We start from the raw sequence: 18,091 nt of genomic DNA, 5'->3' as shown, positions 1-18,091 counted from the left end.
ATTGCATTTCAAATGCTTGTTTTTTGTAGGCACAGGGAGATTAAGTGATTTGCCAATAATCACAGGATATTAAGCTGATGCCAAAACTCGACCCCGGTTCCCCAGTTCCAAAGTTGCAGCTCCGGCTGTCACGCCGCATCCTCTCTTCAGCATCTTCCCTTTCTAAATCTACCAGAGTATATGTTAAAAACCACAGAAAGCGTTCATCAACTCTGCCTTCAATGCACAGGATAATACTAGGTTCTCCCTCCTCATGTGGGAGAGCAACAAGTATTGAACTTCCTCATCCTCGAAGTACTGTGGCTATATGGATTGTGTGTTTCCGCCGGATTGTGGCACTTCCTGAAGAATGAACTCTGCTTAGTAGGATGAAGCTTCCCTTCTTGGTGTGCTTGTTCTTTGGCCCGTAACCTCAGCTCTGCCTTCCTGTGTGTCAATGCCTTATTGCTCCTCTACCACACGCCAGTGTCTCCAACTTCCAGTCAGGACATCTGTGTCTTGCTGTCCTTGTGTCGGGTGTCTTTAAATTCAGTGCCAGTCTATTTGTTCTGACACTGTGCCTTTGTCTTTAATTCTAGTTAGAGCTTATCCACATCTTTGTGCCCTATTTCTATGTCTCTTCCTTCTGGTGTACATGTCAACATATCTTTCTCCCAGAACCTGTCTCTAACTTTTAGTGCCTATGTGTAGTCATGTGTCTAATTCTCTACAACCAGTGTCAGTGCACATGCATCTGTCTGTCATGGTATGTTTGCATGCCTTAATCCTTCTATCCGTGTCCTTATGACACCTTGCCTAGCTCTACATACTGGTGTCAGTGGCTCAATGACTTTCTCCCCTTCGTCTAACTCGGAGTCCTCATGCCTTTCAACCCCCTCCCTCCATTTGTAATTGTCAGTGCCAATCTGCCCATGTCTTTATACCCCAATTTTGTGCTTATATTTCAACCTCACACAATGCAGTGCGGACTGTCACCTCTTGCAACAGAGTGGAGCAGGGGTGCGGTGAGCAGCTGGAAGAGAAGTCTCAGAAGGAGCACTTTGGAACTAGGACTGCAAAGGAGCTTGCCGACTCGTCCTTATTAAATGTGGGAAACAACAGACGGGAGAGCACAAAACTCCAAAATTCAAGCAAATGCAATGCTTACATTCCAGGCCCTACACAGATAACATACATGGATTCATTTATTATAGTGAAACGTACATAATTACAGTTGGATGGCAAGGTATAAACTCGAAAATTAAGTTGAACATTAAAAATGTCTGGAGGTGCTATAAATCATCATGAAGTGCATTTCTACCTGCGTCCCCTTTCTAAGATATGTCCCTACTACAGCGAACAAGAATTGCGCCAAAAATGTCAACACGTAAATTTAGGCGTTTGAAAATATTGTGGCAACACATCCTGAACTTTGATTTAGAGACAACGATGCATATGCACTCTCTCACACTCGAGGGACGTGCCCTGGTCTAGTGACCAGATAAAGGCCTACACGCCAGAAAGCATTTTGCCTGTCAAAATGGAAAACGCACAAACAAGGGCGCTGAAGCTTAAGAAGCATTGGCAAAGCCAATAGGTCTCGCCAATGTGAGATCTATTGGCTTACCAGTACCTGTTCATCTTGGCTTGATTACACGTGGACCAGTTCAAATGCCAATCAATCTTCTGATTATTCTTTAATTTGTTTAACTTGGCTTGAGATTCAAGGATTGGCCACAGGCCTTCAGCAAAGTATGTTCAATCATTCAAAAGAGCATTCCCCCATTTTTACTGTTCCATGCAATTTATGCACCAAATGAACAAATGTATATTCAGTGTTTATATATCTACTCTGCAACAATCTTTAGGATGGTCTGTTTGATTGCTCAAGAAGGCTGTTTTTAATCCCAATTTGTTTTGGTTAAATTCCAGCAATAGACCAGATCAAGAAGCATTAGAATTGCTCATATAATCGATACTGTGTTGCTTCAATTTAGATTCAAATTCAAACCAGAGATCCTAACCCATGTTATTTTCATTTACCAACAACTCTCTAATTGCCACCAGTGATAGCCGATCAAACTGTACCGACCTTTGTACCCACACCCGACACGGTTGAAAGTGCTCTTATGAACTACATGAATTTCAAGATGTGCAAGGCACTTTTGTAAAGATTTGTAGAAAAAAAAATGTTAAGCTTTAATATCTTTTTCAAATGGTATTACTAAACAACAGCTCTGTTTTACAGATTTTCTACTAGTAAACTGTATTTTATACTTAATAAAGGAATACAAAATTAAAAAAGGATGCCCTGACTTTAGAAGACCAGTTTTTATACTGCACTGGGTAGGGTGCGGGGATTAAAGAATTTGGCAGTAGCCGCAGAAAATCCCTGTTGCGAAAAGGTAAATTATTTAATTTTGAGGATGGTTAGAAAGGCGAAATTGCTGATTGATTGGCATGAAAAATACAGGGTACATAATAACCCTGCCGACGACAGCAAGAGATTTATTTTACTTTTTATCGTGCAGTCATGTGTATTTGTTCGTAGATTTAGTCTCTCTCAATTGCTTAGAGCTTCTATTCGGCCAGGTGATACAGAAGATAGGGTCCGATGCAGGAAGAGTTCAGTAATCTAGAAAACGATCACAAAAACACTCTTGCATTGAAAATTATCTGTTTTTGCTTCACAGCTTAAAATAACCTGGGAGTTTCGAGAGATGGCACGGTGTACGGTTGTATTGTGCGTAGCCATTTGCCACATATTCATAAATTATCTTTCATTGTTCTTCACATTGTTCTGGCGCTTAAAAAGCAATGGGTGTGAACAGATTACAACCCGGATGATCTATTCTTTTTCACATCAAACAATCAATGGCAAAACCAATAGGTCTGGGCTTAGCAAACTGGCACGGTTCCCTTTTGTAATCTTTTTAATGAAACCATATGCCACAAAAAAATAAGTGAAAAAATAATTCCCGCACTTAAACGTGGCTGCCATGTTTACAACACCAATTGAACAAATCCCAAGCAGCTACAACGTTATACTGCCACTTGAGCACTTCTTAAAAGGGAACTTTAAAAAGTTGGAAAATTAATCCTCTAACTGGGCACAGGAGTGCAGGCAAAATAAATCTCTGGCATTTAAAATAAATATTTTAAACCCCACCCCTTTGAACCAGCTTTGCCACTAAAGCACGTGGACAATGATGTTAGGAGGATGCGACTAGTGCACACAGGCATTCTGCAGTCACACAAAGTAAAGAGCAGCCAAGGTGTGCAGTGGGCGAGCCCACTGCCCCCATGCTGTACGCTGTGGTGGAAATAATCAAAATATGAATTACATTTTAACAAACCAATGGATGAAGCCCACAGACCAAACAATCCACCTTGTATGTGGAGTGGTGTGGCGTGGCTCACTGGTTAGAGGCGGCAGACCCGGAAGCAGAGGACGGCCCGGGATCAGGGTTCAATTCCCGACGCGGCAGGGTTGTGGACCAGGGCCAGCGGACTCGATAATTCTCGCCTCGGTGCCTACTCTAACCAGGGATCACACTCGGCAACTCTGGGCATTAGCTTGCCTCATCTCCACAACGGCCCCCCACATTCGCCGGGGATGCCTGGTTTCACCTTGGAGATACCCAGAAAGGCACCATCTCACAGGGATAGCCAGGACGGGTTCCCCAGCGGTCTACAGCGCCACGACGCCTCAGGGCAGCAGTGCGCTTTACAAGACACATACATTTAGGTGTCATGTATGACTTTTTTTTTTTTTAAACAGTCTGACACTACAGTGGTCTCAAAGGCCAGACCGGATAGGTGTTGCTCAACTATTCCTACATCATCAGGGGAAAAAAAAAAAGACTTCTGTGAAATATTATAATGTCCATATTTATATTGTCTGAGCTGTCCAAATTAATTATTGAAAAACGCTCACAGGCCCAGCCATTACTTTAAAGCTTGTCCATGAATTTCCTGCATTCCCAGCAGTCTCAGTCCATCACATGTACTTAGCATCACATCTCAAGCGCTTAAGACATTCAGCTCAAAGGGAGCCCTAAAAAAGAAGAAATGCTGTTGTGCTTGCATGCAAATTCACTTGGGATATGCTTCCTTGAATAAGAAAAGATGAAAATTAGTTAGAATTTGTCAAAGGCTGTTTAATAATTGTAAAGTAAAACAAGTTATTGTGATTGCTGTACCAGAGGCAATCTTAACTAATACCTTGTATGTTTGTTTAATGCGGCCTCACATCATAATATCACGGTTTTTGCAGCCACTACGTGTTGACAAAGTTGTTACTCTCCCCAATATAATGAAACCCACTTAACTGAGAAGGATGGAAGTCGGAGTTGTCCTGGCCGGAATCCGAGCACGAGGCCACGGGTCACAGCAGGTGTGCGCGCTGGGAAGTAACTCGCGACCCTCCTGCAGACAGCAGCCAGGCCACACGTCCTTACGAGAAGTTTAACAAATATATCCAAATGGACTGCCAGTGGTGGACAGCGCTGTGAAGCATGCGTCGTTTACGAGCATGAATCCGAATTGATCTATTTCTATAGTTTGTGATATAAACTACAAATTAACTACAACCACAAGGTAAATAAACGCTGCTTCAATTATACTGCAGCTTTGGAACAAAACTTCCATTCAATGGAGTCTCTCTTCTTCCTTATCAAATGAAACAGTGAGTTAATGTTAGGCTTTGTCCCTCGCTGCACTGAGCGAAATTAACCGCGAAATGAAGTCCAGTTCATGTGGTCTCAGCCGTAGATCTTATGGCTACAAACACGTGCACAGGCCAAGAAGGACGGCGCCGCTATCTACGCGCCACTGTATTAGGCCTTCATGTAGCACAATCCTGGAAAGCAAACGTCACCCAGGCGCTCACAGGCTGCTTTACTCTGCTGGCATGTGGTTATCAAACGGTACACTTTTTAGTCACTGCAACCTTCTTCAAACGCCCTGGAGCCAGTATCAATGTTGTAGTCACTTCTGGCGCACGTTGCCTGAATGCAGCAGTCGGCATTCACCGAAAGCGAAATGGCCTGGCATCGCCGATGCCTCTCCACAACGCGCCGCCGTGTGTGCGGCTCCCCTGTCACTCTCAGCCAGTCCTTACGCTCGTATAAGGCTGGGAAGTGCAGCTTTACCTTTCCCATTATAAAGAGGGACATACAAATGGCGTACACGAATTGGGGAATAGATCCGACTCGCAAATACCGCGGCCGCTTTTAAAAGGGACATAGTAAATGGATCCACCCACCCACCCTTCCAAGGTCGGTACACTGAGCCTGGGTTAGAATGACGCATTTTTACCGTGATTTGAAACACAGGTGTTTGGAGCCTATATAAAAGCTTTGGAGCAATAATGAGTGCTAAGCCCGAGGAAACGAAAACGGCGTCACAAAAGCAAGACATCATTAAAATGCGAGGTCACCTAAGAAGCAAGCTTCCCTTGCAACTCTGCTGGGTTTGTCTAGTGACTAATTAAGCATTTCGAATCTCTCGGCAAGTATGGTGTAGTGTTTTTAAAGGAGTTCTCTCACAATGGTTAGGTGACGGACTACCTTTAGAAGGCGAATTTCATAATTTTGTTTTTTCTATATCATTTTAAAGTGCATTCGACGTAGCTGGGTTCGCGCTACAGAAACATACCAACCAGATAGATGATTGTCAAGCTGTAGACAAAGAAGTCACGGGTGTATTCTCAAATTAAGAGAACAGCAGGAAGTAGCAACGAGGGTGCCCGGTAATCCGCCCCCTGCTCAGAGGTCATTGTCAGCGGCGAAACTCGAGCCCCCCCTCATCCTCATTCATGGTATGTGCATATTCACAGGGGGCGTTGCTTCAGGGCAGTGTATAAGACGACACTTGAGCACTTCACGCACCTTTATCACCAGCGAAATGCAATCTGAATCTCTTTACCTCCCCTGGCCCTCACGAACCCTGGGCAGCTGCCACAGACATGCGCAGAACACACCCTGCCTCATCCGCGACAGGTGCACGAGAAAGGCCGCGTCAGTCCTCAGAGCCAGGACCTTAGGTTATGAGCAGCCCCGGTTCTAGAGGGTGGACCAGGCCCACCCAAGGAAACCCTGACCCACTCAAGGCCAAATCAGAACTGAAAAACAAGCGTTTTTCACCTTAATGTTTCCGTGTGCTCTCCCCGATTGCTCATTTTAATGATTAACGCATTCGACATAGGATACTTTCAGGACTGGGGAGAAGGATACTTTCAGGACTGGGGAGAATAATTAAGTAAGCAGAGTTTATTAGCTGCTGGGATGCACAATTGACATGGATATTCTGAAAACTGGATTATGATTCTGGGCTTATTGCATCGTATTTTTAAACTTAAATGCTTTGCAAAGTAAAAAGCTGCCTGCTAAAGTTTTAAAAAATATGAAAAGTTGTAAAGTATCTCTGTACGGCAGCAGAAACATTTCTGCTGCTGCACATGACCAGGAGAATGCTGCAGTCTCAAACTTCTGCACATTAAAGATTTGACAAGCAGTGTCCTTCCCCTCCCCCAAAGCTGGAAGCTCATCAAAGAAAACCGCTATTTTGGGTGCGGATTATTGTGTTAACATTGTTAAATGCGGACAGATGCCAAGGGCCGGCTTTAGGGCAGTGCGACCAGTGCAGCTGCACCTGGCACGCTGACCTCAGGGGTGGGGTGCGCTGTGTTTAGTAATAACTTAGAGAGATGAGCGGCACTTTTGCCAAGTGGAAGTGAGAGTCCAAGGAGGCGGCCATACGGTGCCAAAATCGGTTGCTGCACCTGGCGCCCCCAGCGCTAAACGGGGCCCTGCTGATACCTAAAATATCAAATCGATTAAGTACTTTGTTGTTTTTTGGCCAGTACCCACCCATCTTCATGGCCCACACATACTTCTTCATGCCTATCCAAAGAAAAAAAAAATCTAGGGCCGGGCCTGGTTATGCAAAGGTTTAGAGCGCGGTTTGGCCCCCGATAACAAGCTCTGAAACTCGCTCCTTGGTTCATGCCATGCTCGGTGCATCAACCCGGGCGAGTGGGCACTCGTAAGATTGGGAGCATTGACATGGAAAATAACACAGGGGCAAAATCTACATTGTAGCAACGGGTACGCCACGTTAACGGGGAGGCCTGCCGTATTTATAGCATGGGAAACTAAGCGATCACCAATGTAGGGCAGATCCTGGAGTAGGCAGACGTTCGGGAGACAACCCCCCCCTCCCCCCCCCAAAAGTGTAATGCTCTCCCAACAACATATCGTAAGCAGTCTCCAGCTACGTCGATGCTGCAAACCTCCAATGCCGCGTGGACGTGTAGAAATGAATGTTGCGCTGCATTGTACTGGTATACGAACAGCGATTTCCACGTGTGTGCACTGCAGTCACACATCCTTCTCTCCCACTAAGGATCAATGTAACTCCTATTAATGTATTCTACCACCTAGAACTGAAGTAAACAGAGCACAAGACTAGTCCCAATACCCCCCCCCCCCCCCCCTAAAATAGAACTGTCTGGAGCACCATGCTGCTCGGCGTAAAGTGTTACAGTGCCTCTTCAAAAGTACTAGGTGCTACATAAATGGGAGTAAAATACAACATATAACGCCTCCCCGCCTCATACAAATACTAGTTCCAGAACACAGCTGTTGGGCAGTCGATTGTAACTCATCCAGACTGCATGATCATTTCCTGGTACGGATCAACATTCTCAAGTAAGACAGAACTGCTACTGCTCAGTACTGTTCCAGTCCCCAGCATTAACCACCCATCACAAACCGAACAGGCACTGAATAGCTGAAAAGATCTGCCATATGCCCCTGGCAGACAGTGGACTTTAATTTAGTCACCACTGCAGGTCCCACCCACCTACATCCTAGGACTGTGCTTGACATCTCATCATTGCAATCAGATATGGTGTGACAGTAAAGTTCACCGCGGCCGAAGTCTGATCCAGGTCTCTCACCAACCTATGCCAGGTCAGAACCATAAACATTAAACAAAATATCTCACAATGGACACCCCAGTGCAATAACCAACCAAGTGGACTATGAAAAAGAGGAATGCCATAAAGGGACCTGCAGAACTGCTCAAAGCTGTCAGTGTTTTGAAAACCATAAAATGTGTGCATGTCACTCACTTCAATCACACTGCACCCCCTGACCGATTAACCACACCTCAGTGGCCATCATTCACAACATGGAAACATTTGCCATATGGGATCAAAACAAAGGCAAAATCCTTCCAACAACACACCGTAAACAGTGTAACATGCTACACAGGTAGGCAACTGAAATCAACGACCAACAAAAAAGTCATTCACAAAACAGAGTATACGTAGTCCAGATATTTAGGCATCTATGATACAAGACTGCTCAATCAAGATTTAACCATATCAAAATCAATTTAATTGGCACAACAACATTAATCATGGCTAATAAAATGGATCAAAAATCTGAATGAATTACAGGCATACAAAAATAAAGCTATTGCATTCCCTTTGTATATATATATATATATATATTCACTGAAAAAACCATAGGTTTCACACATGTTATAGTTAGCGGAAATTTTACTGATAAAAAACCAATGAAATTCCCCTGTTATAGTTAGTGCAGGAAACTATAACTCACGCGACCGCAATCCTCTGCTGATGCTAATACTGTATTTAGACACTTATTTGCCCATGTCTTCTTCCATAAATTTTTAGCTATACATATATTACAAATATTTTTTTTTCATAAAGACACATATGTCATCAGCAGAAGATTGCGGTCGCGTGAGTTATAGTTTCCTGCACTAACTATAACGGGGGAATTTCATTGGTTTTTTATCAGTAAAATTTCCGCTAACTATAACATGTGTGAAACCTATGTTTTTTTCAGTGAATTTGCAAGGTTTTTTAAATGCTAATTCCTAACTATAACGTGTGTGAAACCTATGGTTTTTTCAGTGAATTTGTACGGTTTTTTAAATGCTAAGTTACTTTACGCCATTCGTGGCGTGCGCGCCCACTTAACGCAGTTCGTTCCGTGCGCGCACGGTGCGCTTCGCCCACCATGCGCGCACAGTGAGCACGCGGTGCGCTTCGCGCACCGCGCGCCCACTTTACGCAGTTAGTGCCGTGCACGCGCGGTGCGCTACGCGCACCGCGTGCCCACGTTACGCTAGATGGGCCATGTACGCACGATGCGCTTCGCGCACCGTGCGCACATGGAGGACATATTATGCGCTTCCTTGTGATAGGTAATCTGTTGAAATTTTTTTGGGAAATGCTGTGCTCTTATATGCCATGCACAAATGGTGGCCTTCGGCCACCATTTGCACACGGGGTGGAGAGTGGTTTTTTTTTTTTTTAAATAATTATTTACCGTACGCGTACGGTAAGCGTACGGTAAGCGCAATCGGCGAAATTTTTGAAAAATAAAAAATTACCGTTTTTTGCCTTGGGGGATCTTTGAAGACTCAACTAACATGGTTATGTGCATGGGCGCTGTCTAAACAGCCCCTTTATATGTTTTTGGCATTTATCAGCTCCCCCCTCAGAGTGCGAGAGAGAAAATGGCGGCCGCCGCTTCCTGGTTTCGACCGATTCGAATGTTTACTAAGATCTAAGGGCCAATCAGAATAGCGCTCGCGCACGCCACCGTACGCGCACCGTAAGCTGGCTCAGATATATATATTGATTTAAAGGCTATTTTCTCATAATCTACTGAACAGGATTTACACCAAACCTACAAATGGCACTTCCTTGACCTGAGGACTACCTCTCTGCCAAATTTCAAGTAATTCTGTTCAGCCGTTCGGGCTGTAGCTGTGTCTAAAGGTCCTATGGAAAAATGCATGGGAAAAAAGCGTTTTGGGACCCCCCTTTTATCTCAGCCCCCGCTTGACGAATCCCCCCGAGACTTTCAGGGTAGGAGCGGAGCGTAGCGCCCCACCTATTTTGAAAAATTCGCAAGGATTCGTCGACCGGCGCAAAAGTTATTCAAAATAGAATGTTGCGGATTTCCTATGGAAACGTGGTCCTAACTATAACTACCTACTGGCGACCGCCAGTAGGTAATATATATATATATATATATATTCACTGAAAAAACCATAGGTTTCACACATGTTATAGTTAGTGGAAATTTTACTGATAAAAAACCAATGAAATTGCCCCGTTATAGTTAGCGCAGGCAACTATAACTCACGCGACCGCAATCCTCTGCTGATGCTAATACTGTATTTAGACACTTATTTGCCCATGTCTTCTTCCATACATTTTTAGCTATACATATATTACAAATATTTTTTTTTCATAAAGACACATATGTCATCAGCAGAGGATTGCGGTCGCGTGAGTTATAGTTGCCTGCGCTAACTATAACGGGGCAATTTCATTGGTTTTTTATCAGTAAAATTTCCACTAACTATAACGTGTGAAACCTATGGTTTTTTCAGTGAATTTGCAAGGTTTTTTAAATGCTAATTCCTAACTATAACGTGTGTGAAACCTATGGTTTTTTCAGTGAATTAGTACGGTTTTTTAAATGCTAAGTTTTTTTCCCTTATAATAAGCCCTGTACATTTGGTGGCCTACGGCCACCAAAAGCACAGGGGGTGGGGTAAGTGTGGATAGTGTTTTTTTCCATTGTAATAAGCCCAGCACATTTGGTGGCCTTCGGCCACCAAAAGCACAGGGGGTGGGGTAAGTGTGGATAGTGTTTTTTTTATTTTTATTTTTTTACCGTACGCTTACCGTAAGCGTACGGTAAGCGTACCCCGCGAAATTGCCGAAAAAAAAATAAAACCGTTTTTGCACTTGGGGGATGTTTGGGGACTCCCTCCACATGACTATGTGGGAGGGAGTTGTCAAAACAGCCCCTTTACATGTTTTTGGGCTTCCGATTTTAAAAATCTCTCTCAGTGCGAGAGACAAAATGGCGGCCGCCGCTTCCTGGTTTCGGCCGATTCGAATGTTTACTAAGATCTAAGAGCCAATCAGAATCGCGCTCGCGCACGCCACCGTACGCTTACCGTAAGCGTACGGTAAGCGTACCGTAAGCTGGCTCAGATATATATATTGATTTAAAGGCTATTTTCTCAGAATCTACTGAACAGATTTACACCAAACCTACAAAAGGCACTTCCTTGACCTAGGGACTACCTCTCTGCCAAATTTTGAGTAATTCTGTTCAGCCATTCGGGCTGTAGCTCGTTCTAAAGGTCCTATGGAAAAATGCATGGGAAAAACGCGTTTTGGGACCCCCCTTTTATCTCAGCCCCCGCTTGACGAATCCCCCCGAGACTTTCAGGGTAGGAGCGGAGCGTAGCGCCCCACCTATTTTGAGAAATTCGCGAGGATTCGTCGACCGGCGCCAAAGTTATTCAAAATAGAATGTTGAGGTTTTCCTATGGAAACGTGGTCCTAACTATAACTACCTACTGGCTATCGCCAGTAGGTAATATATATATATATATATTACAGAATAACATACATTAGAGAGTACAGAGAAAAGCAAGCCAGACACACACATCCAGTGTGTAGTTTGCTCATATCCACGAACTGTAGAATTCGTTCTAATGGTAAGTGAATTACAGAAAAGTAGAACTGTGTCGCTTTCGGTCTCCACAGTGTTAAGTACGTGAGACCAGACTCAGGACTATTTCCATTAGTCGATTCTGAGGTACACGGAGAGGTTTCATCTCGAGAAACGGACCCGGCTCAACTGATAAACACTGGTTGAATATGCCCAACAGTGGCAGAGTCCTATGTTGTATTCTGGACCGCCATCAGCTCTAATATGGGGCAGAAGCACCCGCCGTGAATTCGGTAACTGATTTTGCCTACCACCCCCGATGACTGAACATCACAGGGCACTGAATGGGACTGCGATAAGCCTGGGTTTTACGACTACTAGCCAATATATCACGTGCATAGTCACACACATCAGCTGGCAGAGACATGCTGCCACACACACATCAGCTGGCAGGGCCATGCTGACAACATACATCAGCTGGCGGGGCCATGCTGACAACATACATCAGCTGGCAGAGCCATGCTGACAACACACACACACACCAGCTGGCAGAGCCATGCTGACAACACACACACACACACACACATCAGCTGGCAGAGCCATGCTGACAACACACACACACATCAGCTGGCAGAGCCATGCTGACAACACACACATCAGCTGGCAGAGCCATGCTGACAACACACACACACACACACATCAGCTGGCAGAGCCATGCTGACAACACACATCAGCTACCAGGGAAATACCAGTATGGCTGGATTTATAGTTTTGCGTGTACGATGCATCCTCGATCTCCACCATGACTACGCAGGACAAGAATGTGTATAGGCGTTTGTAAAACAAAAATCTATTGGCACCAACAGGCGTTTAAATACTACCCTTTATTGTTATCCTACTCAACAGCATATTAGTTAATGCGCGGCAATGTTATTTTTTTAAACAATGCCATGGGATTAAATACACAGGTGTGGTTATAAACCAAAACAGGCTTGGGGTGTAAAGCACTGCGTTTGCCCATTCCTTAGTATCTTGGCGCTGCAAATGTATAGCGATTTTGCCAATGGAGTGTTTTTTGTGCGTCTTTGTATAATGGGGGGGGGTCCCACAGAGTGTGATCGTATTCTGCACCCCTCAGCTCAAGTCCTGTGACCAGAGTGCCTGTGGGTGGAGGCGGTGCCGCTCACATCATTGAGCCATTTTTTCTTGCAAATAGGTATATGGTGCCCATGACAGACCGCCCAGTGAGGGTGAAGTGCGACGATAATCGTTTCACAAACGGGCTACAGGCGGACGTGATAAATACATAACCCCTTAACATACACCAGCCCCCCTCTGAAAGCGGCCACGTCGCTACTTTTATTAGGGATACTTTGTGACAACTGGGTTTTCGTAAAACAAAAGAACGCTGGTGTGCGACCCATGGGCAAATCTCAAGGAACAGCTCTGCCTTGTAGCCCAAAAGCCCATACACCGCGTTCTTGATCACCTGCAGCGAGGCGGCCACCTTGCCGCATACTTCAAGATTGCATAATAATTATGAGGGCTTTACATAAAAGCGACTGATAGGTGCAGCAGTTTCCGCCTTTGTAGTGCTACAACAAGTGTTACTATCATCACCCACATCCGCTGTATGTCAGGCAGACTCAGTACATCCATGTGTAAGCATCTCGCAACCAGCTTGAGCAGATATGGCTAATCACTCATCCAGCCCCCTAGAGTTTCTAGCCATGGAAAACTGTTTACTAACTCATCCAACTGTGCTACTACCTCTCAGGCCTGCGCCTCTGGCGCGTTTGGGGTAGAGTGATTAAGCTAGTTTCGTATGAACTCTATGAGAGGATGTGGTCTCACGGCCAGAGCTGCCGACTTTAGAGCTGGGAAACCTAGTTTCGAGCCTTGGGGTGGACTCCACACCCTGTGATTCTGGGCAAATCACAATCTCCACGTTCCAAAAAAAAAATGAATCTGTCCTTGTGTAACGTAACTGGTGCTGGTGTAAAGCGCTCCAATGCCTTTAGGTCGAGTATGCGCTATATAAATCTGCAAAAAGAAGACGAGAGGTAGCAGTGGTTTTGCCTGCCACCACTTACTGCTACGTACCCTTAGAGGAGGTAGGCTACAGATAAACAAAGAAGATACAATGACTCTTTCCCAAGGGCGATCTAAGAAGATGGCCTCTGCCCTCAAATGAAGAGATACCTGCTGCCAGTAACTCAAAGCTGAACGAGAGGCATCACGTTTTGTATTTCACTTTAAGGTCAAAATAACAAATACATTTCACATTGCAACACGTGGAGCCTCACTCCGGGACAAATCGTCAAGCTAGAGGACCCCCCAACCCCGGCAGTAGAGGAACGGTACCAAACTGAACGTGGTATTACAAAGTTGATGTCACCAAAATAAATATTTCGTACTACTAGAGACCCCAAAGCACTGCCTTGCACGAACTGGACCTCTTAATCGGAGATCTATAGAGAGCAGGGCACACTGATCCCCTACTACAGAGGACACTTTACAGGTCTCCTTCCGAAAACCACGAGTGCCCGAACATGACCCTGAACCGGGACCCAAAGCGGGAGGAGAAGGCAGGCTGACTCCCGAGAGAAGAAAGCACTTACCTCGGTCTTCGGGTTGTACTGCAGGCCAGAATCGAAGGACTTCATCCCCACCTGTGACTGAGGGGTTGGGTGGGGGTAAGAGATCACAGCACTAGAACTGCTCCCGAGGGGCGGGGCAAAAAGAAGAAACAGGGGGAGGGCGAACAAAAAACCGGCAGGAAATCAGAAGCTCAAGGTGAGCGGATTCCGAGGTGGTCAGTGGTGCAGGGCGCAGATCCGCCCTACTGGGCTCGCCTGTCGTCTCCTCTCTCTCTGTCAAACTTCCTGCTTGAGCGATACTGTGAAAAAAGTGAAAGAGGCGGCCGGCACCTCGGGGGATCTGGCGACTCTATGCCCGCAGGTCCTGCTGTTGCAATCCTGGGGTTCGGGGTTCTCGTCCGATTGGGCTCCTGGGTCGCGTCCCGAGGGGACTAGGGGGGCCGGTTTGCCTCTGTTTCAGGCCCTCCTGCTCCTCAGGTATCTTCTCAAGGTGTGGCCCGCTTCCCTGCTCACACGAGATCTCAACATGGCCCCTCCTCCAAAACCTGAGCAGGTGAGGGAGGAGGAAGGGAAACCCATTGGGGAAAAACATATACGTAGAAATGAGGCCGATTACCTTTACCGTCTCCTTGTACAAGCAAATACATATTTACACTGGCGACCCCCGCACCACGGCAACGCAAGGCGTGTTGCACAGTGGCGTCTGTGAATTGTTGTGGGAGCAGATATCGCGGCACAGAGTGCTTTAAATGTAATTGTAGAAGTGCTGGTACTCACTATGCATATAATAGCTGTTTGCTTAAAAATTTCTCCCATTAAATGTATTGTTGCAGTGCTGAGAAGTGTAGTACTCGGTACCGGACAGTACCTGCCCATTTAAAGCACTGCGAGGCTACAAAATATTGCCTTTTTCCCTTCTGCTCTGTGTTTCTACCTGTACATTGACAAGGAGATATTTATAGCAACATGTTTATTTTTTGCACTCCATGGATAATTAAAGGAAAGTTCGAATCTTCCTGCACGTCTCTACTGTGCCTTAAAAAACAAGCATTTGCTATGCAATAGGTCTCACATTCACACGAGTTTGAGCTAATAGCATTGTAATTGACAATGCCTTTTATTTATGTTTTGGGTTTTGAAACATAAATAAAAGGCATTCTCATTTACAATACTATTAGCATAAACTCTTGCAAATGCGAGACCTATTGCTTTGCAATAAGGAAATCAGAGTAAGAGACCGGCTTGCAACGTCTTCAAAGTAGTGATAAATAGTGCAGTGAAGAAGAAGTGTAAGTGTTGTAAATTACACAGACAAAAAGTGTGAAGTGAGAATTACATATGATTCGAGCTATAAATACTAACAAAGCGCAGCAACACCTTTCGCTCTGTGATTACACTGTCGCTGCTCAGGAGGAAGAGTGGGGGGAGGGGGCACTAGTTCCTGCCCTCTCCGCGATTTGAATGTTCAGTGTGGCATTGCGTAATGTCATTGCTCTCTTTGGCCTAATAAAAAACACTCCAGCTTGAAAAGGGCCCTGGCTTCACTTCCTGGTGCAGGGCGGGCTGTGCGTTATGGCACGCATTGAAGGAGGGAGGGAGGGATAGATGGTCTCGGCTGCAACTCTGGCCTTGTACAGTGCCCCTGCTATTACTAGTGAGCGATAGGCGTGGCCATATTGGTGGTATTGGTGGTGGTGGTATTGGTGGTGGTAGTATTGGTGGAGGTAGTGGTGGTGGTGATGGTATTGGTGGTGATGGTATTGGTATTGGTGGTGGTGGTGGTGGTGGTGGTTTTGGTGGTGGTGGTATTGGTGGTGGTGGTATTGGTGGTGGTGGTATTGGTGGTGGTGGGGTATTGGTGGTGGTGCTATTGGTGGTGGTATTGGTGGTGGTACTGGTGATGGTATTGGTGCTGGTGGTGGGGTATTGGTGGTGGTATTGATGGTGGTACTGGTGATGGTATTGGTGGGGGTATTGGTACTGGTGGTGGTATTGGAGGTGGTGGTGGTATTGGTGATTATATTGGTGGTGGTGGTATTAGTGGTGGGGTGGTGGTATTAGTGGTGGGGTGGGGGTATTGGTGGTGGTATTGGTAATGGCTGTGGTGATGTTGGTGGTGGTATTGGTGGTGGTGGTATTAGTGGTGGTGGAGGAGTGGTATTGGTGGTGGCATTGGTGGTATTATTGGTGGTGGTGTTAGTGCTGGTATTGGTGGTGTTGGTATTGGTGGTGGTATTAGTGTTGGTGGTATTATTGGTGGTGGTATTGGTGGTGTTGGTGGGATTGGTGGAGGTAGTGGTATTGGAGGTGGTGGTATTGGTGGTGGTGGTATTTGTGGTGGTGGTATTTGTGGTGGTGGTATTGGTGTTGATGGTGGTGGTATTGGCGATATTGGTGGTGGTATTGGTGGCGGTATTGGTGTTGGTATTGGTGGTGGTTGATTTTGGTGGTGGTGGTAGTGGAATTAGTGGTGGTGGTATTGGTGGTGGCGGTAATGTGGTGGTGGTATTAGTATTGGTGATAGTACTGGTATTGGTGGTGATGGTACTGGTATTGGCAGTGGTGGCACTGGTATTGGCGGTGGTGGTACTGGTAATGGCAGTAGTGGTATTGGTGGTAGTGGTGGTATTGGTGGTGGTATTGGTGGTGGTAGTGGTGGTGGTATTGGTGATTGTATTGGTGGTTTTGGTGGTGGTATGGGTGGTATTGGTGGTGGTATTGGTGGTGGTGGTATTGGTGGAGGTGGTGGTATTGGTGGTGGTATTGGTGATTGTATTGGGGTGGTGGTTTTGGTGGTGGTTGTATTGGTGGTTGTGGTATTAGTGGTGGTATTGGTGGTGGTATTAGTGGTGGTGGTATTGGAATTGGTGGTGCTGGTATTGGTGGAGGTCTTGGTGGTGGTGGAGGCGGTGGTATTGGTGGTGGTGGTACTAATGTTACTGGTGGTGGCATTGGTGGTGTTATTAGCGGTGGTGGCATTGGTGGTGGCATTGGTATTGGTGGTGGTATTAGTGGTGGTGGTTGTATTGGTGGTGTTGGTATTGGTGGTGGGGTTGGTATTGATGGTGGTGTTGGTAGTATTGGTGGTGGTGGTATTTGTGGTGGTGGTATTGGTGGTATTGGTGGTGGAGGTGTTTTTGGTCATGGTATTGGTGGTGGTTTTGGTGGGGGTAGTAGTGGTGAGGTATCAGTGGTATTGGTAGTGGTGGTGATATTGGTGGTGGTATTGGTGGTGGTCATATTGTTGATATTGGTGGTGGTGGTGGCATTGGTGGTGGTCTTGCTGGTGGTGGCGGAATTGGTGGTGATATTATTGGTGGTGGTGGAGGTATTTGGTGGTGGTATTAGTGGAGGTAGTGGTATTGGTGGTGGCGGTATTGGTGGTGGTGGTGTTAGTATTGGTGGTGGTACTGGTATTGGCAGTGGTGGTACTGGTATTGGCGGTGGTGTGGTATTGGCAGTGGTGGTATTGGTGGTATTGGGGATGGTATTGGTGGTGGTTTTGGTGGTGGTATTGGTGGTGGAGTTATTGGTATTGGTGGTGGTATTAGTGGTGGTATTGGTAGTGGTGGTATTGGTGGAGGTGGTGGTATTGTGGTGATGGTATTGGTGATTGTATTGGTGGTGGTGGTTGTATTGGTGATATTAGTGGTTGTGGTATTAGTGGTGGTATTGGTGGTGGTCGTATTGGTTGTGGTATTAGTAGTGGTGGTGGTATTGGTGGTGGTGGTACTAATGGTATTGGTAGTGGTGGCATTGGTGATATTATTAGCCGTGGTGGCATTGGTGGTGGTATTGGTGTTGGTATTGGTGGTATTAGTGGTGGTGTTGGTATTGGTGGTGGCATTGGTGGTAGTATTGGTTTTGGTATTGGTGGTGGTGTTGGTGGTATTGGTGGTGGTGGATATTGGTGGTGATGGTGGTAGTGGTGGGGTATCGGTGGTATTGGCAGTGGTGGTATTGGTGGTGGTATTGGTGGTGGTCATATTG

The 18,091-nt window shown here is 45.8% G+C and overlaps 1 protein-coding gene across 1 annotated transcript in view; it reads right to left on the bottom strand.

Moving 5' to 3' along the window:
- ST14 (ST14 transmembrane serine protease matriptase) overlaps window positions 1-14,624 on the bottom strand; it is a 264,383-nt gene extending 249,759 nt beyond the window's left edge. The window contains exon 1 of the mRNA XM_085647218.1: window positions 14,123-14,624. Coding sequence (XP_085503344.1) covers window positions 14,123-14,167 — 45 coding nt within the window. The 5' untranslated portion in view covers window positions 14,168-14,624. The remainder of the gene's footprint in view (window positions 1-14,122) is intronic.
- Between the last annotated feature and the right edge of the window lie 3,467 nt (window positions 14,625-18,091).

This window comes from Triturus cristatus, chromosome 3_2 (genome assembly GCF_964204655.1).
Source record: "Triturus cristatus chromosome 3_2, aTriCri1.1, whole genome shotgun sequence".
In the NCBI taxonomy this organism is placed as follows: Eukaryota; Metazoa; Chordata; class Amphibia; order Caudata; family Salamandridae; genus Triturus; species Triturus cristatus.
Note: the sequence above shows the minus strand (reverse complement) of the source record. Positions and strands in the feature narration are given on the sequence as shown.